At 50.5% G+C, this 19,602-nt stretch overlaps 3 protein-coding genes across 6 annotated transcripts; 2 read left to right on the top strand and 1 right to left on the bottom strand.

Annotated features, from left to right (window-relative positions):
• The first annotated feature begins 602 nt into the window (after positions 1-602).
• CLDN7 (claudin 7) lies at positions 603-3,474 on the top strand. The gene is made up of 4 exons (XM_080679410.1): positions 603-1,611; positions 2,346-2,510; positions 2,611-2,695; positions 2,787-3,474. Exons 1-4 carry the CDS (start codon positions 1,389-1,391, stop codon positions 2,947-2,949), a joined length of 636 nt encoding a protein of 211 aa, XP_080535536.1. The 5' UTR covers positions 603-1,388; the 3' UTR covers positions 2,950-3,474.
• On the bottom strand, positions 3,454-12,481 carry ELP5 (elongator acetyltransferase complex subunit 5). 3 transcript variants are annotated; one of them, XM_080679406.1, is made up of 8 exons: positions 12,342-12,481; positions 11,876-11,936; positions 11,714-11,794; positions 8,028-8,248; positions 5,676-5,857; positions 5,154-5,249; positions 4,915-5,015; positions 3,454-4,076 (listed from the first exon to the last, which is right to left on the bottom strand). In XM_080679406.1, the coding sequence occupies exons 1-8, from the start codon at positions 12,364-12,366 to the stop codon at positions 3,962-3,964; spliced, it is 882 nt and encodes a 293-aa protein (XP_080535532.1). In that variant the 5' UTR covers positions 12,367-12,481; the 3' UTR covers positions 3,454-3,961. The 3 variants fall into 3 exon arrangements, with proteins under 3 accessions (XP_080535532.1, XP_080535531.1, XP_080535533.1); XM_080679405.1 differs by lacking the exon at positions 12,342-12,481 and adding an exon at positions 12,094-12,182; XM_080679407.1 differs by lacking the exons at positions 11,714-11,794; positions 12,342-12,481 and adding an exon at positions 12,094-12,179 and having other exon boundaries at positions 3,455-4,076.
• Positions 12,482-13,224: 743 nt separating this feature from the next.
• Positions 13,225-18,893, top strand: CTDNEP1 (CTD nuclear envelope phosphatase 1). Of its 2 annotated transcripts, XM_080679408.1 has the most exons (8): positions 13,225-13,463; positions 16,063-16,129; positions 16,226-16,344; positions 16,542-16,613; positions 17,002-17,118; positions 17,342-17,453; positions 17,886-17,970; positions 18,249-18,893. In XM_080679408.1, the coding sequence occupies exons 1-8, from the start codon at positions 13,362-13,364 to the stop codon at positions 18,307-18,309; spliced, it is 735 nt and encodes a 244-aa protein (XP_080535534.1). In that variant the 5' UTR covers positions 13,225-13,361; the 3' UTR covers positions 18,310-18,893. The 2 variants fall into 2 exon arrangements, with proteins under 2 accessions (XP_080535534.1, XP_080535535.1); XM_080679409.1 differs by lacking the exon at positions 16,542-16,613.
• The last annotated feature ends 709 nt before the right edge of the window (positions 18,894-19,602 follow it).

The raw sequence follows: 19,602 nt of genomic DNA, 5'->3' as shown, positions 1-19,602 counted from the left end.
TGGTCCAAGCTCAGAATGAAAGAGAAATATGGCTGGGGGCAGGGGGTGGTGGTGGTAAGAGGGAGAAAGAGGCGAAGGTGGAGGACAAGTTTGGAAAGACGTCAAGGGCGGGAATGAGGGATGTGACCAAGGTTGTAACGGAGGCGTCACCCTGCTCCCCATCTTCAGCTGGCTTCTGGTTTCAGTGGTTTCTTCCTTCTATTACAAGGACCCTTGATGCGGGAGGGGATAGTGACCGCTGGGAGGGCCCAGGCACTAAGTCATGTAAGGGATTTGAATGGAGGGGACCAAGAAGACGGGTCATGCCTGCAAGCCAGGTGTCTGGTGGAGGGCAGGGTGGGAGGGCAGCGGACAGCGGAGGGGGCGCGTGTGCTGGGGTGGTGGCTCTGGGAGGCGACTCCAACACGGCTGCTGAAGTGAGAGTTCTAAGGAATTGGAGCCAGGGCCCTGACGGGGGTCGGCTAGGATAGGAAAAGGAAGAAAAAGGAGTAGAGCAGAAGTTGAGGGAAAGGTGGGGCGGGACAAAATGCTCCTAGAATAGAAGCCTAGAGTCCCTGCGGCGGGAGGTGGAAGGGGGAGCGGGGGCGGAGCGAAGGCTGGCCAGGGGCGTCCCCCGCGCTCTGGCTCCCCCAGCGTCCCTGGCGCACCTGTTGGGAAGCGGGGAAGGGGCTTCCCGGTGCCCGATCGAAGTCCAGTCCAGAGGGGTTGACTTCCGAGAGGCCTCCGCCTCCTCCCCATCTGTGGTCATAGACGGGCAAGTGAAGGGGCGTGACCCTGGTGCTCAAGTTTCTTCCTCTATACCTGGGAGAGGAGGGGTGGGGGCCAGGACTTCCGGCCCAGGTGAGTGTCCCTTCGGTGACGTCAGGTCACCCTTGGCCGCCCCTCCAGTTCCGCTCCCCCTCGCTCTCCCAGGGCCCGCGGGGGCGCGCCCCCGACGCCCTACATATACTCCGTGCGCCGCACCTGTCCGCCCGCATCCGCCCGCCCGCACCTGCCAGCTCACCGCTGCTTGCACCTCGGCCTCGGGCCGACAGTCCAGGGTCCATTGGGGACTTCAGCACCCAGAACCGCCCATTCGACCCCTCCACCTTTTGTTTGGGAAGCGTCGCCGACAGCACCAGAGGGAACAGCCTGGACTTCGGGAATCGCCATTGTCGTCCACTAGTCCTCGGAGCGTAACCTGTTCCCTCTGCTGAGACCCTCGCCCGCCGGAGGGCCGCTTTGTGTTTACTTCGGGTGATAAAAAATTCACAGTCACTCGACCAGAAACTTTTTTTCGCTTTGGGTGACTTATAACTCCAACCCAAGTCGTCTGGTGGGATCGCCCCTCTAAGTTTCTTTTACTGCAGAGGCTCCCGCCCGCACCCCTCGTCTTTTGTGAGGGCGGAATGGCCAACTCGGGCCTGCAGCTGCTCGGCTTTTCCATGGCCTTGCTGGGCTGGGTGGGCCTGGTGGTGTGCACCGCCCTTCCGCAATGGCAGATGAGCTCGTATGCGGGCGACAACATCATCACAGCCCAGGCCATGTACAAGGGGCTGTGGATGGACTGCGTGACGCAGAGCACGGGAATGATTAGCTGCAAAATGTACGACTCGGTGCTCGCCCTGCCCGGTAAGGCCGTGAGACCGACGGGGCGGACGCGCCCAGGGCCGAGGTCAGGGGTGGATTGCGGGGCAGGGCCGGAGCCCCGCGCCCGACTCCCTGGGTTGCCTGGGAGCCAGCGGGTAGAGGAGGGAGCGGAAGCGCCCAGGACCGGGCAGTGGGGCTGGCCGGAGCGGGCCGGCGTTCAGGCGGCTATACATGAGCCGCACCCTTCTATCCCAGCTCCCCAGGGTGTGGCCGGGTCCTGGGCCGGGGTCTCCTCTGCCGCCCTAGGCAGGCAGTGGCCTCACCTACTCCCACCCTTTTCTCTCGGACAAAGGGTGGCGCGGGGTTCGATGGAGGAGCCGTGCGCTCTTGTCAGACCTGGGCAGACGCCTGCGGCCTCTAATCTTATCGACCGATTAGACGAAGCCACAAACCCCGTGGCCTCGATAGTGGGGTCAGAACTGGGCCGCAGGCCGTCGTCTGCGGCCCGTGCGGAGCCTCCAGCCGCCGCCTCCGCTGTCCCCTTTCACCCTTCCCCCAACCCAGGGCAGTTTCATCGAAACCCGGGGGCCCCGGGCGAGTCGGAGAGCTGAGACAGGGTGGGCGGAGCTGGAGGCCCCGGAGCCGGGATCCACCCAGAACCGGCCCCGGGCTTGGACGCCGAGGGTATCTCAGCCGGCAACCGCCGGCTCGAAGGCTGGAGTGGTTCGAAGGCTGCCTGCCTTCCAGTAATGAAAGGCCTCCCTCCTTCCTCGCAGCGGCCCTTCAGGCCACTAGAGCTCTAATGGTGGTGTCCCTCGTGCTGGGCTTCCTTGCCATGTTCGTGGCCACGATGGGCATGAAGTGTACACGTTGCGGGGGAGATGACAAAGTGAAAAAGGCCCGTATAGCTATGACCGGAGGCATCATTTTCATCGTGGCAGGTGAGTCACAGGTCCAAGGTAGCATCAAGGGCTCGGAGTTAGGGTGGACATGGTGCTTGTTTGAGGGGTCTCACAATATCTACATCCTCATTGTCTCTAGGTCTTGCTGCTTTAACAGCTTGCTCCTGGTATGGCCATCAGATTATCACAGACTTTTATAACCCTTTGGTCCCCATGAATATTAAGTAAGTATGGGACTCTTGCCTCCTAAGGGGTCAGGTCTGGGGTCTGGAGAGACAGGCCAGGGTTTCTGACCTCAATCCCCTCTCCCCACAGGTACGAGTTTGGTCCTGCCATCTTCATAGGCTGGGCAGGGTCTGTTCTGGTCCTCTTGGGAGGTGCAATGCTCTCTTGCTCCTGTCCTGGGAGTGAGGGCAAAGCTAGGTATGGTGCACCCCGCTCCTACACTAAGCCCAACTCTGCCAAGGAGTATGTATGAGCTGGGACTCCATTGCCCCAGCCTGGCAACCTAGACACTTGAAAGGACCTGGGGCAGAGCTCAGCCTGTGGGCAGGATGTGCAGCGGCAGCTGTGGGTCACTGCAGTCCTGTACACCATGTACAGTTCCCTGGGGGCTGGGTGGGGGAGAACAAAGGAGGGGCGGATGTGCTTTTTGTACAGTAATAAAAAGTATGTTTTGGAAAGTAGGCTTCTTTCTTTCCCCTTCAGGGCCTCTGCTTTCTTCCTACTGAGATCCTTGCAGGGAGCCTGGAACCTAAGTATACCTATTTCAGCTAAAAAAAACACCACAAAAAAACAAAAAAAACCCAAAACACATTGAGCACTAATGGTGTGCCAAGCCACCCTGTTTCACCATTTGTTATTCAGGCCCCAACACTATTGACTCTTGAAGACTCATGTACTTGGGTTTCCTTAATCCATTGCCATCTTCCAGTCCCTTCTACTCCCAACTCTTGCTTAAATAGCTACCAGAGAGTTTCTTTAATAAAAAATTTTTTATTAGACTTGTGTGTGTGTGGGGGGGTGACGACGACAGGTTTCCTAGTCTCTCACCTTTCCCTCTGCCCCCATCCCACTTTTTTTGTTAATCCTCATCTGAGGATATTTTTCCATTGTTTTTTGAGAGACAGTGGAAGGGAGGGGGAAAGACAGAGAGAGAGAAACATCAATGTGAGAGAGACACATTGATTGGTTGCCTCCTGCATGCACCCTGACCAGGGCCGGGGAACCTGCAACCAAGGTACGTGCCCTTGACCAGAACCGAACCCAGGCCCCTTCAGTCCACCTGGCTGATGCTCTGTCCACTGAGCCAAACTGGCTAGGGCCTATCCTACTTTTTGTCCTGAATGGACACTGCTCCCTGGCTCATGGGTCACAGGGTAGGGCCTCCAGAGACACAGGAAACAAAGATGGGGAAGAAACAAGGTAAGGCCAACTGAAACAATGGTTATAGGCCCACGGTCTCCTCACCCCCCTCCAATTCAGTATAGTCAAATATCTAAGTCATCATCTGGGTCCTCTTGGTCCAGGTCATCATAAGCATCTGGCTCATAGAAGATATGGCTGGTAGCTTGGCCTAAACCACGGCACAGTAGAGCCTGCTGCCTAAGAGAGAAGAATTGGTGCTGGTGAGGGTGGGTAACAAGGGTTCTATCTGAACACCCTATACCTGGTAACTATGACTCCTTCTCTGTACTCCATGGTTTTTTTTTAAATATATTTTTATTGATTTCAGAGAGGAAAGGAAATGGATAGAGATAGAAACATCAATGATGAGAATCATTGATTGGTTGTCTCCTGCACACCCCCTAGTGGGGATTGAACTCACCTGGGCATGTACCCTTGGCTGGTATCAAACCTGGGACCCTTCAGGCCACAGACTGACGCTGTATCCACTGGGCCAAACCAGCTAGGGCTCCATGTTTTCTTGGTCCAAGTCCCTTTCTCTGACCTCCTGGTTTAGTTAGTACTGAAGCACCATTTGGTCCTGGAACAGATACTCAACACCACTCCCCTAATAATACTCCTTGCAGCTTGAGGGCAAGGATCCTGCCATTGTCTTACTTTATGCACCCACACACTGGGCACAGAACAGGTATCTACTAAGACCTTATTAACCTGCCTTTGCCCTCCCCATCTAGCCTCCTGTCCTGGCACTGTTGCCTGGAGATAGGGCCTTTTCCCCAGGGTCTGTTCTGGCTCAGCTTAGATCCAGATGTGGGGCTGGGGACCCAAGGCTGTAATGGAGAAAAAGGTGACAAAGGCTCTTTGTCATTGTTGGGGTATAGGTGGGGAGAGAACCACTCCCCAGACTTGGTGCTGGAGATGGACTTCAACCCTTATAAAGTCTGAGGTTAATCAATAACCTGTTGTCACCCCACCTCTTGGGCCCAGATACTGGGTTCTATACTTAAGGACCCAGGGATATAGGCTGCAACCTTACTTTTCAGAGCTGAACTGGAAGGGCAGGGTCAGGCTATCTTTGGCTTCCTTCTCTTTCTTGGACAGGTGAAGGTTAAAGGTCAAGTGAGTAGTGGGATCCACCTGTAGGTACAAAGGATGCTGTCATTATGCCCCATCCCTGTAATCTCTGACCCCACCCCCAAACCTCTGCAGTTTTTATTCTCTTTTTGCCAGATCCCAACTCCATTCTCTTGTTCTGGCCCTGGCACTCTTAGATACCGGGTGTGTGCGAGGATCTAGGTGGGGCTGGGACTTTAGGGGAGACTCCCCTTGGAGATCCAGGCTGAAGTCAGGCAGGATGGAGAACCATTGAATCTGGGGAAAAGAGAGTATTAAAGTTTTTTTCCATCTTACTGAAGAAACCAGAGAGAACTAAAGACCTAATACCTTCAGCCCCAATCAGCTATGTAACTGCTTTCAGCTCTTGCTCTCTCTCACCCCTCATTCAAACTTCTTATGGGCTTGTTCCTTCCCCTCCCTAGTAACCACTCCCAGTCTTTTCTCCATTTCCATTTCCTGGAAGGCAGTATCTTTCATTGGTTAAGCTCACAGGATCAGAGTTTCCCACGCTGCAAAACGGGGGTAATAAAACTATCTCACAGGGTAGCTGTGAAGATTAAATGAGGAAAATAACGAAATGATGGAAGCACAGACAAGTGCTTCATCACATCAGCTTTTTTTTGTTGTTGTTCTTCCCCTCTGTCCGACCCCAACCTCTGGTCCTCCCAGGTTTCTCCTGACCTTATGTGTTGGACGATGTTGGGGCCTCCGATAGAGAATGTGAGCAGAGGCCTGGCCCCCTGTACCACTCAAGGTCACTTCAATCTGAGCAAGAGTGCTCAATGCTTCCACAGGGCCTAGGCCATGTAGCTCTTCATGTAGCAGGCCCAGCACACGCACATGTTCTACTGGGGAGCTGTCATCTGGAGAGGGACAAGAAATGCAGGTCACATAGGGCGGTAGAGAGCATTTGGGGTGGAGGCCTGGGATCAAATAGTGAAGAGGAAATAAAGAAAGAGAAGCAGGCCCACATTCCATCACTGCTCTGCCACACTCCTAACTTAGTGTGGCCCGTTTCATGGCCCTGCACTGAGCCTCCTTCAGCTCTCACCTGTCATGTACAGTGGAACCTCATTTCTCGAACTTAATTTGTTCCGGAAGGCTGTTCGAAAACCGAATCATTTTTTCCCCATTAGAAATAATGTAAATTGAATTAATCCCTTCCAGACCCCCAAATGATTCTGTTTTAACCTTTCTCATATATAGTATATGTCTATCGTACTGTTTAATCTATAAACATTTTAAAAAAGGACATGAAATGTAAAGGAAAATTTAACGAAAAGGAAATGTACATCAAAAAACGAAAATTTTACAATAAGTATAAACAGCAACAAAAGCAAAAAAAACACGAAAATATTCACAGCACAACATCCTGAGATTTATAACAGTGGTAAACTGACTCATATTTGCATGTTTTCTCCTTTGTCACATGAAAGATGCGTGACTCATCATACAGGTATCAGCATGAAAGGGTGGTCCGGTAGAGAAGTGGATTGTTTGAGATACGAGACATTCCAAAAACCTGGGTCCACGGTACTTTCCTACTCCAATGTAAATCTGATCAAGAAACCACTGACTACAACTCTCAGGGGCAACTCCAAGCCTTAAGGATGATGAATTAACACTTTTGTCATCGGGCCCCTGCTTCTCACATACTGAGTTACTTGCAGCTTTTGGAATTTGCCAAGATCCCATTAGTGCCTTTGATTCCCTCCCTTTGGAGGAGCATTTACAGAGTGCCTGAGCATTTACACTACACTAAACACTTTACTGTAACATTTCAATCCTTACAAAGGTCAGCATTTTTAGGTTGAACCATATGAACTTGCTCATATTTGACATTTGACTAAATCTGAACTACAAAAAATGGCAATTGCACATGTTTACAGAGGAAACTGAAGTACTGAGAGATCAAGTACCATAATATAAAGCCAGGTTTCTGACTTCAAAGTCCATGCTAGTACCCCTAATACACAGGGTGTGGCAAAAGTAGGTTTACAGTTGTTCAGATGGAAAACAATTCAGTAACTAAATAAAAATACAAGAATAAACTCTGGTTTCATGTACTCACAACTGCAATCCTATGTTTGCCCCACCCTGTACTTCAAGGCTAGTCCTAGTGCCAAGGGCCTGGCCAAATCTCTAGGGCTCACCCCTCTAAGACAGTTCCTTATTTAAGGTACTCTGTACAAGTTCCTTTATCATCATGGTTCTTATCAGATTATCTTGTAACTACCTGTTTACTTGTCTGTATCCTTGATGAACTTTGAGCTCCCGGAAGACAAGGACCTGACTACAGTTAAGTCTTTATCTTCCTATTATCTAAAATTGTACCTAACATGCTGTATGTATTTAATGTTTGCTGAATGAATGAATAAAATAGATGAGTAAAAAACTTGGAAAAGTGATGGGTAGGTGGCATTACAGAAGTCAAGAACTAGTATAAAGGTTAGAGAGATGAAAAAAAAGGCCTGGCCAGCATGGCTCAGTGGTTGAGTATTGGCCTATGAACCTGGAGGTCACGATTCAATTCCCGGGTTGCAGGCTTGATCCCCAGTGGGGGGTGTGCAGGAGGCAGCCGATCAATGATTCTCTCTCAACATTGATGTTTCTATCTCTCATTCTCCCTGTCCCTTCCTCTCTGAAATCAATAAAAATATACTTAAAAAAAAAAAAGAGACTGAAAAAAAGGCCCTAGCTTGTGTGGCTCAGTTGGTTGAGCATCGACCCATGCACCAAAAGGTCTCCAGTTTGATTCCTGGTCAGGACACATGCCCGGGTTGCAAGCTCAATCCCCAGTAGAGGGCATGTTGGAGGCAGCATATCGATGTTTCTTCTCTGTCTCCCCCTCCCTTCCTTTCTAAAATCTATAAAAACGTATTTTTAAAGAATGGTTAAAGTAATAAATTTTAAAAAAGAGATGAAAGAAGATCCACTTGGAGATCTCTGATATGTTGTTTCTTAGGGTAGAAAGGGTTACGTTCCTTGGCAGAGGGACATATATGAGGGGAAGTAATGAAGGAGGGGTCTCACCAGGGCGAGAGTCCTGACGGCTCAGACTATGCAGGGTTTGGCAAAGTGTGGTGCAGGGAAGGTGAAGCAGCAGCCAGCTAAGTGAATCAAGAGCAATGGTGACAGGACCAGGACTTGTTCTCCTGCACATTGCTCTCAAGACTCCCAGGGGACCCCCAGGAAGGGCTTCTCCAATGTTTGACCAGTTGAGAGGGTCTCTGAAGAGGTCATGGTAAACCAGCCTACAAAGAGAAAATAGGAAACAACATACTACCCCTCCCCCAATCTTGAAATTCATCCTCTGATCTTTGCGGCACTGTTATCTCAATTTTTACCAGTATCTTATATACCAGTGAAAGGTAATAACTGAGTAGTAGAATATAGTGATTGAGTAAACAGACTTTGGCATCATTCAGCCCTGAACTCGAAGCTTGGGTTTGCTAACTGCCCAAGGTCACCTAATGGATAAATTACTTAATCTAAGACTTGGTTTCTTCATTTGTAAAACAGGAATACAAACCTCTTGACATTTAGCACAGTGCTTGAAACATACTAAATACTTCATAAATGTTAGCTATCATCACTGTCAAATATGTCTTGAGTGGTGCCTATCTCTGGATGGCTAAAGAGAAAGGAAAGAACACGAGACATGGTTCCAGCCTGTAGAACAGCTTAGCAAAGACCACAAATTAAGTTATGTGGTACCAACTACAGATAAAATAGCAATTCAGGAAATGGATACTGGTGTGGGTTAAAAATCCTGGGAAAGCTTCATGGTGGCAGAACTTGTTCCCAGACACCTCCCTTCTATCTTCTGTTTCCCTTTCAAATGGTATCTTAACATATAGCATCACCTCTCTTGAAATGACTGGTACAAAATTAGGGCTGAACAGATATAAACTGTTATAATTCATGGAACTACCCAGACCAGGAAGTAATCTTTTTTAATCAGGCAATGTAAATGGGTTCAGGGACCTCCTGACCTGGATGCTTGCCCCTATCCCACACCTATAAGACCATCTATAAGTGGCTCAAGTCCTTTTACATTTGTCCTAAAAGCTCCATTCCTACTGCCACTCCCTCAAGCCAGCTGTCACCGCCTACCATTATGCTCTAAGTTCATAAGAATAGGGATCATATCTGCCTCATTTACTACTCTATCTCCAGTGGGTAGCACTGGTTCACAATTGGTGCTCAGTACACACCCACCTGAGTCAACCTAGATTACTGCAATAATTTTCCCACCTGGTTTCCCTATCTCCAGGCTGCCCCCTGCCAAAACTTCTCAACACTGTGGTCACTGAATCTAACAGGAATGATGATACTACCCTCCCAAATTTTCAAATGACTCCCCACTTTCTTTACATCTAAACTCCTTTCAGACTCTGTAAGACCTTTCACTATCAGGCATCTTTTTTGTTGTTGTTAATCCTCACTGGAAGATATTTTTTCCATTGATTTTAGAGAGAGCAGAAGTGAGGGAGGAGGGAAAGAGAAAAATATCCAGGTGAGAAAGCCACATCAATTGATTACCTTCCAAATGCGCCCTAACTGGGTCTGGGAATGTACAACCCAGGTCCGTGTCCCTGACTGGAACAGAACCCACGACCTCTGGGTTTGGGGACCAATGCTCTAACCACTGACCCATGCTGGCCAGGGCTATCAGGTATCTTTTTTTTTGTTGTTAATCCATACCCCAGAATATTTTCCCGTTGTTTTTTGAGAGACAGTGGAAGGGAGGGGGAAAGACAGAGAGAGAGAAACATTAATGTGAGAGAGACACATTGATTGGTTGCCTCCTGCACACACCCTGATGGAGCCCTTAGATTGGAATTGAACCTGGGACCCTTTAATCTGCAGGCCGATGCTCTACCCACTAAGCAAACTGGCTAGGGCTCAGGTATCTTTTTCTGTCTGACCTCAGTAAGCTCTTCCATCACCCATGAACAGGTATGCCTTCCTGATATATCCCTAACTGTGCATATGCTGTTCCCTCTGCCTGTAGGACAAATCCCTCAGTAGTTTGCAGTTAAGTGTTGATGCATGTTTGGAATCCAGATTCTGAATAACTAAAAAAAAAAAAAAAAAAAAAAAAAAAAAAAAAAAAGCAGAGTCCTGTCTGGTGTTGCTCAGTGGATAGAGCATCGGCCTGCGGACTCAAGGGTCCCAGGTTCGATTCCGGTCAAGGGCATGTGCCTTGATTGCGGGCACATCCCCAGTGAGGTGTGCAGGAGGCAGCTAGTCGATGTTTCTCTCTCATTGATGTTTCTGACTCTCTATCCCTCTCCCTTCCTCTCTGTGAAAAATCAGTAAAATATATTTAAAAAAAAAAAAAAAAAAAAAGCAGAACATGTTTATTTTTCTTCTCCAGTACAACTTCTAGTGCTAAACTTAGTTGGCCTTTACCCTCTATTGCTTTCACATTCTGCTTTGGATTCTCCACATACTCACCACTTCTTATCATTCCTCTTGCTAATTCTTGCCTCCTGGAAGATCCATATCTATTCATTCAATGAATAAGTACCTGCTACTACATACCGTTAGACAGACATGAACACAGTAAGGATGGGCCAGGTACAGAAAGCCCCAGATGCCTAGCAAGGGCAAAACAAGAACCTCACCTCCAGGATAAGCTGTCCTCCTCTATCATATCACTGGTCATGCAGTTTGGATGCCTGACCTTTTCTTCCCTAAAGATAACATCTAGGCCTCAGTTGTATTTCAGCTCCAGGCCCAAAAAAGCAGCAAAACCAGATAAGTGGCCCTAACTGGTTTGGCTCAGTGGATAGAGCATCAGCCTGAGGACTGAAGGGTCCCAGGTTTGATTCTGGTCAAGGGCATGTACCTTGGCTGCAGGCATATCCCCAGTAGGGGTTGTGCAGGAGGCGGCTGATCGATGTTTCTCTCTCATCGATGTTTCTCTCTCATCGATGTTTCTAACTCTCCATCCCTCTTCCTTCCTCAATGTAAAAAATCAATAAAATATATTTTAAAAAACAAAACAACAGACAAGTGACCCCCATGGTTGCCTCAGGACCACAGACTAATGACCCTGGCTCTGGCACCCACCAATCAGTGGAGACCAGGACCCTGAAGGGACACACCTGAAAAGCTGATGAATATTCTATTAAGACACTCCCCTAAGACCTCCCCCAAGAGTCCCAATTTCAAGAAAGAGATAAATTTACTCAGGAAAAAGGACCCAGCACCCACTCTCCCCCAGGGGAACACGCCAGAGCCATTCCCTTCCCCCTTCTTTTCTCCAAGGGACCCCACCAGACTTGCAACCAGGGGAGCAATGGGCAGTGGCAAATCATCCGGGGTTAATCCCCTGAACCTGTCTCCAAGGTCCCCTTTTCTCTGACTTCTCAGTGAGCCAAGCAGCCCAGCCTAGGCTTTCCTGTTGCTGCTTCTATGCCCTTCCTTGTTTTACTGTCCTCAGTAGGTTTTTGCTGCCATCCTAGACCCAACACCCTTAGCTTAGTGCTGTGTCGCACTTCCCTTTGGATATCCCCATTCCCCAACCCCTTTTCCTACATAAGTTCAATTTTTACTTATTCACTGTCTGAGGTGGCTATTTAGCCTGCCCAAGCATCACTGACTTGAACTTCCTTTCACATGCCAGACCCTGGTCTTGTTGCTTTAAGGGAAATTCCTTAGCAATAGAGGTCCCACGTCCAATTAACTCTCTTCCAATCTGTACTTACTGGCTGTTGGTACCGGAATCAAAACCTTCACGAAACTCTTCCTCGCTCACTTCACAGCCCAGGACATGGATCTGCTCTCCACTGAGGTACACATGAGGCGATGTCAGAGTGGGCCCAGGCTTCCTTCCCGGGGAGGACGGGGAGACGCCGCGCGATACTCACCACAGCGCGGATTGCTTGATCAGCGCCTTCAAGAGACTGCGCCCCTCCCACTCCACGGAGTCTGGGGAGAGTGAGGGACAGATAAACAGCGTGAGAACAAAGGTTTCCGCTTTCATGAACCGTCGCTACCACCACTCCTAGCCGGTGACCCATGGCCCTTCCGCTTCACTTCCGCCCCTCGAACCCGGCTCCTGAACCCCCGTGCCGGTGCCCCTCACCCCGAAGCAGCACCAGGCCGCCATGACCCAATAGCGACTCCAACATCTCCCACTAGCGGCCGGTCGCTTCTCTGACGCCCTCTGATGGCGTCACGACCTGCTGCCCCGCCTCCCGGGGAAGGGGCGGGGTATCCATGGTTCCTCCCACCTCTGACATCCGGCTTAGTCTGGACGGAGAGGTCACATTATGTTCAATATTCCCAGGGCGGCTCACGCGAAGGGGCCCCTCCCGTGCCTGGTGCACATACGTACGGACGACGCCCCTCTCCACATTTTTACAGTAACCAGGGCGGGAGGAGCGGTTGGGGTGGTTGTCGGTGGGAGGGGGAGAAGGCCGCACGATCCCGTCCGACCGCCCGAACTTGGGGTCAATTGGAGTCACTCCGCCCCGTTCACCCCGTTAGAGGCGGGGCCTGCTTCTCCCCAGGGCCTACCCACCGCCACCGTCTGCGCGTGCGCGGTGCTGCGGCCTTGTTCGCGGCACACACCACTCTCCTTGTCCCACCCTATAGGCCAAGTCGGGAACAGCGGTCCGGGTGAAGCGAATACACGTCACCACCGGAAGTAGTGTCAGAGGTGAAGAGGAGGGGGGAAGAAAGGAGGAGGGAGCCCTTTGATAAAATGGCGCCTGTCAGAGTGGGAAATCCAGCTGCAGAAACTGCAGCCCCGCTTCTCAGCGGTTAAGGCGCCCCCGACCTCGGGGAGGGGGAGGCCGCTCCGGCTCAGGCATCCGCGCCCTTCGGCTCCCCCTCCCCTCCTTCCCCGCTCCTTCGCTCAGCCGGCCCATTCTCTCGGGCCGCGGCCCTTTGCGCGCCGCTGCCCGCGCCCGCCCCTTTCCCGCGGGTAGCCCCCTAGCGCGCCTGCGCAGCGGGCCACCCTCCGCTTCCTCCCCCTCCCCCTTCTTTCTCCCTAGCCCCCTCCCCCATTGCCCCCTCCCCCAATTCTCCATCCCCTTCCCTCCTGCTCTCGGAGGACCCCGTCCTAACCCGGTCTGTCTCGGCCCGCAGTCTCCACCAAGCCGCCGGTGCCACTCCCTGCCCATGTGGGCCCCTGCGGGCTGCCCACGCCTGTCCCCCAGCTCCTGGTTTCGCTGGGCTTTCCCCTCGCCGGGGGTGGCTTTTTGAGCCGCCCGCTCCGTGCCCCTCTCTGCAGCCTCTCCTGCCATTCGGGGCCCCCGTTTCCCCTCCCGGCGGCGGGGGGCTGCCCCCGGGGGGCTGGCGGAGCTGGGCCGCGGGGGCCCCGGGGCCGGCGGTGCCGGGGTCATCGGGATGATGCGGACGCAGTGTCTGCTGGGGCTGCGCACGTTCGTGGCCTTCGCCGCCAAGCTGTGGAGCTTCTTCATTTACCTTTTGCGGAGGCAAATCCGCACGGTGAGCCTGGGTGGGCGCTGGTCGTGGTGGGGACCTCTGTCAGCTATGCTCACGGGTTTTCGGAAAGTGTCGGGCCTCTGTTTGGTCCTGGTAGCGGCTTCTCCCCTTATCGAATTAGGGCACTTTAGCAGGGCATGCATGGGGTGGAATGGGGAGGAGGGAGATCCTTGTAGTAGAACCAAGATGGGGGGGGGGCGGCTTAGACAGGGACAGGATTTGGCAATTCTTGGGGGCTAGGGTGGTGGGTGGGGCGCTCTTAAAAAAGCTGGAGTTGCTGCTAAAGGAACTGAGAGGCGGGGAACACCTGTTTGATAGCAGCAGATCTGTTAATGTGGGCTTGTGAAAGACCCTCCTGTTATTAGGAAACAGTGTGTTTGGCTTTATAACAAGGGAGCCACAGGCTTAGGGGTCAAGAGTGGAGGTGGGTGGAAGGGTATATGTGACAAACAAGGGTGGAAACTTGAGAAAAACCCTGGGTGTGAAGGAGAAACCCCTGCGGTTTGCATTAAGGCAACTCCTCCAAAAAAGCCCAGAAAAATTATTTCATAATGTGAGTGTGGTTATCTGGATTTATTGAGATCCTGGGACTAAGATATTTTTTTATGTTGGGCTTCTTTAGTTGTGGAAGGGAGCACATTAAAGTTTGGGTATTCCTATGCGCAGACCGTGTTTGTCAGTTGTAGGCTTGAATCCCAGGGCAAGGCACCTTGTTTCTCCCGGAGAACCCTAGCATTGTGAGAGATTCTGTGGACAGTGGAGACCTTGCATGTATCCGTGTCTCTGGGTCCCCTCCCTCATAGTTTTTCTCCAAAGTCAAAGCTTCTTAGGCTAATACCATTTAATGAATGGGCCCTTGGGCTCCCATCATCACTGGGGAGAATCCTCTGAAGTCTGGGGAAATTAAGTGAGCTAGGGTGCAGAGGTTCTCTGGTCTGTACCCTTTGGCATACCTCAGTAAAACTTGAAAGAATAAAACAGGTAGGAGCTGCCTATGTCAAGGAATTTCCAGAAAACACTGGGTGGTAGTGGTGGACTTGATTGATTTGGGGCAATGGGCCTGGCCTTGCATTTAGTGTCTCCTTTACCATTCGACTTCCATTTCCTGATTTAGAGTGTGGATTGTTCTGGGTGGTCATGGTGGTAGGCAGGGATATTTCCCTGAGACAAGAGTAAGGAGCCAAGAAGAATTTGGGGTTAGATGCTCAGATGTGTGGGTTAGCCCCTGGAGTTTTCTCTACATGTTAGCTGCCATCTCTCTCTTTGCTTGGCCTAGCTCTGAGCACCCCACCTTCTTCTCCTGACACATCATTTTTTGTTCTGGGTGCAGGGAGTAGTCCTTCAGCCCAGGCAGAGGTTAGTTGCTTTCCTTTGAGTGGCACTGACCCCAGTCTTTTGTCTTCCCTTCCAATCTGGTCTTTCCCCCACCCCCTTTCTGGCAGATGCTTAGAGCAGTCCCTACATGCCCAACATGTGCAACCCGAGATAGCAGGGCAGGACACCCGAGCTGTTCCGGCCCTCATGATGGCCCAGGGAGAAAAGAAGGGCAGATGCCTTGGGATTAGGGGTGAGGGCTCTTCGGTTTGCAAGGGGAACCTGGTTCTGGTGAGCCTCAGGGCCTGTGGATGGACTGAAGAGCATTTGTCTGTACCTTAGAAGAAAAGAGTAGAGGAGGGAATTGCTAGGCTTTGCATGGGGGAGATTCAAGTGTTAGAAATACGAGCCTTAGGAAGAGGTTTGGAGAAACTAGAAGGCTGAGCTAGTGATGTCCTTGCCCCATCTTCACCTCTTACTCATAGCCCTTACTTCACTCTGGCCTTCTCCACACCTTATCAGTTGGCTTGGAGGGTGGGGCTTTCCAATGTCCTCTGCCTTGCCCTGGGTACCAGGAAAAGGAGGCTGTTCAGAGGGCTTAGGTTCTTTGCAACTTGTGACTTGGCTCATAGAGACAGAAATGGACAGGTGGCTGGTTAAAATAGGCCTGGTGGCCCCTAGCCAGAGGAACTTAGCTGACCTGACAACCCCTGGATTCCCTTATCCTCTGTTCCCCCTAGGAACCCAAGGACCTCCCTTCTTGACTCCTACTCTGTGTCCACTAAGGAATCTAAGGCTGATGGGAGTTGTCACAAAGAATCCTTGGGGTGGAGGTGGGGAGAGCTGTGAATTCTTTGTCCAAAGTAGCAAGGGGATATCAGAGTTGAGAGCAGGTTCTTATATCGGACTGCATGGGTACAATCCTGACTCCACCACTTTATCGATTCTAATATTAACTGACCACCCCTTGCTACAGTGTTCTAGGAATACAGCATGATGGAGACAAAATCCATGTTCTCGTGGAGTTTTTTTCATTCTAATTGGAACAAACAAATAATATAATTCTTAGCTGTGTGGCCTTAGGCAATGTATTTAATCTCTTCAAGCTTCAGTTTCTTTATTCTTAAAACAAGAGATGATATTATTATTGTTGTTTTGAGAAATAAATGAAGTCATCTTAAGTCATTTACACAGTGCCCAACATACAGTAAATGTTCAACACGTGCTACCTATTGTTACTGAGGAAGATTTCCTTGTCAAGGATTCTAATCCTCTCTTTTGTTATCAGGTAATTCAGTACCAAACTGTTCGATATGATATCCTTCCCTTATCTCCTGTGTCCCGGAATCGGCTAGGTGAGTATGCTGGCTGGGAAGATCCTTTAAGGTGAGGTAAGGTTCAAGGTCTGGGCTGGAAGTTGGTTGGTGTTATTTTTTCCTCTGGTGGTTCAGGCCAGGTGAAGAGGAAGATTCTGGTGCTGGATCTGGATGAGACACTTATTCACTCCCATCATGATGGGGTTCTGAGGCCCACGGTCCGACCTGGAACACCTCCTGACTTCATCCTCAAGGTGTGTGCTGTGGGAAGTGATGGAATGGTTATGTCTGTTCTACTTAGACCTTTCCCAGTCCCAGAATGTGTTGTCTCCATCCCCTGGCACCAGTGTCAGCCTGAAGAAGGGAAGCAGGCAGTGGGAGGGTGGGGGTGTCCTCCAGGCCGTGCTGTGGTGCTCAGGACCTCCCCCAGTCCTTCCCTGTTCCTCTACAGGTGGTAATAGACAAACATCCTGTCCGGTTTTTTGTACATAAGAGGCCCCATGTGGATTTCTTCTTAGAAGTGGTGAGTTTGCAGAAGCCAAAGGGAGCTCTGTGATGAAGGAATGGTTTTAGTGCTCTGGTAATTTAGAAGATTTGGAGGAAGTAAGGGGTGAAGAGAAACGGCTAAGGGAAATTTTGGAGGTGGGAGGTTGTGGTATGGTTGAAGAATGGCTTTGGTAGTTTGGGTTCATTTGTTCGGGTATAATTCTGTTCTTCCACAGGCTTCCTGCTCTTCTGTTCTTGCATCTCTGAATCTTAATTAAGGGTGTATGGTGCCTAAGACTCTGAGTTTGGGAGCACTCAGAATTTTGTGTCCTCAGAGACATTCGATAGTCCCAGTGAAAGGACTCTATATGTTTAAATGAATGATCACCTCTTCTGATACCTCCTTCTTCCCCTATCTATTTCAGGTGAGCCAGTGGTATGAGCTGGTAGTATTCACAGCAAGCATGGAGATTTATGGCTCTGCTGTGGCAGATAAATTAGACAATAGCAGAAGCATTCTCAAGAGGAGATACTACAGACAGGTAAGGGGCTAGAAATCCAGGTCTAAGCAAACTCTGGAGGCATGTCACCAGGGAGGGATTTGAGTTTGAGGCAGTTGTCTTGCAATGAGACCTGGGGACATGAGGGAGGCTTACTGCATGGTCCCCTTTCTGGGAGTTTGGCTGCCCATGGCGTTGTTGGGGTTGGGGGAGCAATTACAGAGGATTGAGTCTCCTTTTGATACCCAACTCATCTGCCTTGTAGCACTGCACTTTGGAATTGGGCAGCTACATCAAGGACCTCTCTGTGGTCCACAGTGACCTCTCCAGCATTGTGATCTTGGATAACTCCCCAGGGGCTTACAGGAGCCATCCAGGTATGGGGAAATGTGGTGAGTCTGCAGGTCCAGGAAGTGACTCTGAGGAAGTATTTTGAATGCATGGAGCTGGGATGCCTTACTTTACTGTAGGTCAAGATGCAAGTTGTTTCTCTTTTAAATGAGATGTTTCCCCCTCCCTCACATGTTTATTTTGTAAATCAGATTTCTCATAGCAGATATATGTCATATAATGGCAATAGGTGTGACTAGAAGCCTCATACTAGTATGAGATATGGTGATTGCAGTTAATTTTATTTTGGAGTACAAATCAGGAAGGTTTTTTCTTAGGTTATTGATTTGGGTAGGTGACTGGTGGTGAGGTGAATACATGTATTTTAAAGTAATGATCCCTACTCCCAAACAAAAGAAAAAAACACCTTGTCCCTCTTGAATCCATTGTTTCTTCTCCTGTGCATTTTCCACTCTTAGACAATGCCATCCCCATCAAGTCCTGGTTCAGCGACCCCAGCGACACTGCCCTTCTTAATCTGCTCCCGATGCTGGATGCTCTCAGGTAAGGAAAACTAGACACTTAGATTTCTGTGGAAAGGAAGAGGTGGGGGAATCCAGAGAGGGATTAAAAATTTGTCCTGTTTTACTTCTCTCTCTTCCCTTAAGCATTTAGCATTTGAATGGAAGTCTTATATTAAAGCTGACCATTCTTTAGCCATTGTGTTTTGAGCAGACTGAACCTCAGTCTCTTTATGTGAAATGGTGACTGCCCCACATCTCCAGTGAGGCTGCCTCTGTCAACTATAAGGACTCTACCAATGCAAGTTATTGTCATCCCAGGTTCACCGCTGATGTTCGCTCTGTGCTAAGCCGAAACCTTCACCAACACAGACTCTGGTGACAGCTGCTCCCCCTCCACCTGAGTTGGGGTGGGGGGGAAAGGGAGGGTGAGCCCTCGAGATGCTGTCTGACGCCCTGTCCAATGGTGAGGACTGCTTGGGCAGGGTCTGCCCCTCCCTCCCCTCTCTGCCCTGGGAGCCCTGCACTCCATATGGAACCTGGATGGACACATGGGCCAGACTCTGAAGCAGCCTCTCTCTAACTTCGTGTTCGCACTCCCTGGAAACCCCAGACTGGGACATAAGCAGAGATCTAGGAGAGCCGAAACAGTCTCTGTGATGGAGAGAGAGGACTGGCCAGAGTGAGAGACAGACTTTCAATAATCCGGGAGGCTCAGAGAGAAGCCAAGCCAGCTTTGTTGTGATTTAATTTTTTAAAAAACTCTTGTACAAAACTGCTCTAATTCTTCACTCCAAGGGCTGGGTTGTGGGTGGGAAATGGATTTGGGCCACTGGATTTCCCACAAACTTGTCCCCTCCCTTCCTTTTCTCTACATTTTCCTTTCTTAGATTTCCTCAGATCTGTAACCAGCTTTTTCTCTCTGTTCCCCCCCTCTTTTAAACCATGCATTATAACTTTGAAACCAAAGCTGCCCCAGGTCCTTCTCTGGGGTTTTGGGACATGAAAGGCAGAGGGGAGAGACTGCTGCTGGTCCTAGGGTTAGGGGGAAAGGTGGTGTTGGCTTGGCGAGGATGGAATGGTGAACATCTACATCAGATGCTTTGGTGGGAAGCGGCTAAGTGGCGGGATGGGCGTCCTGGCTGGGAGCAAAAGGACAGCTGTATGTCCTCAGGGAACTTGAGCTTCAGAGCAAGTAGGACACAGATGTATGAAAGGAGAAACCTAGACGCCAGAAAATGCGTATAGCTGGAGAAAGGCTGGGCTGGGGGGCTGACTAGATAAGCTCAACGGTCTATTCCCCCGGGCGCCCTCGGCCCTCCGCTCTCCCGGGTTACACCGACCAGCCTCCCGGTCTCCCGCTCCTGCAGTTTCGGGCCCAGCCTCCCTCTGCCCTCCTGTGAGCCGGTTCTACTTCTCGCATTCGCCACGTGATATTCCGCCCTTCCCTCAGATCACATGATTTCGTTGCTACGAGTGCTGAAAGTGTTCTTCCGCGCCGACGTAGTCCCCACCTTTCGAGCCTACTCTCCAGTCCCTATTGGTCCACTCTCCTGAAACCTAAGTGTTCTGTGCGTCTCTACAAACATATATTTAGTTTCTGCCCTCTATTTCGGAAGACCACCTTATCACCTGGGGTACTACTTTGTTTTGGTGTCAACGGCCGCCTTTTGCG

Source organism: Plecotus auritus (genome assembly GCF_963455305.1).
Source record: "Plecotus auritus genome assembly, chromosome: 7".
NCBI lineage: Eukaryota > Metazoa > Chordata > Mammalia > Chiroptera > Vespertilionidae > Plecotus > Plecotus auritus.
The sequence above is the reverse complement of the archived record's forward strand: the minus strand, read 5'-3'. Positions and strand labels throughout refer to the sequence as shown.

Bases quoted from the DNA above. Each gene is read 5' to 3' on its own strand.
- CLDN7 (XM_080679410.1), top strand. From the start codon at position 1,389: ATGGCCAACTCGGGCCTGCAGCTGCTCGGCTTTTCCATGGCCTTGCTG. The intron at 1,612-2,345 runs GTAAGGCCGTGA...CCTTCCTCGCAG, and splicing joins CTCGGTGCTCGCCCTGCCCG to CGGCCCTTCAGGCCACTAGA. The intron at 2,696-2,786 runs GTAAGTATGGGA...CTCTCCCCACAG, and splicing joins TTGGTCCCCATGAATATTAA to GTACGAGTTTGGTCCTGCCA.
- ELP5 (XM_080679405.1), bottom strand. From the start codon at position 12,139: ATGTTGGAGTCGCTATTGGGTCATGGCGGCCTGGTGCTGCTTCGGG. The intron at 11,937-12,093 runs GTGAGGGGCACC...CACTCTCCCCAG, and splicing joins CGGCCTGGTGCTGCTTCGGG to ACTCCGTGGAGTGGGAGGGG. The intron at 5,016-5,153 runs GTATCTAAGAGT...TTGTACCTACAG, and splicing joins TAGATCCTCGCACACACCCG to GTGGATCCCACTACTCACTT.
- CTDNEP1 (XM_080679408.1), top strand. From the start codon at position 13,362: ATGATGCGGACGCAGTGTCTGCTGGGGCTGCGCACGTTCGTGGCCTTC. The intron at 16,130-16,225 runs GTGAGTATGCTG...CTGGTGGTTCAG, and splicing joins TGTGTCCCGGAATCGGCTAG to GCCAGGTGAAGAGGAAGATT. The intron at 17,454-17,885 runs GTATGGGGAAAT...TTCCACTCTTAG, and splicing joins GGCTTACAGGAGCCATCCAG to ACAATGCCATCCCCATCAAG.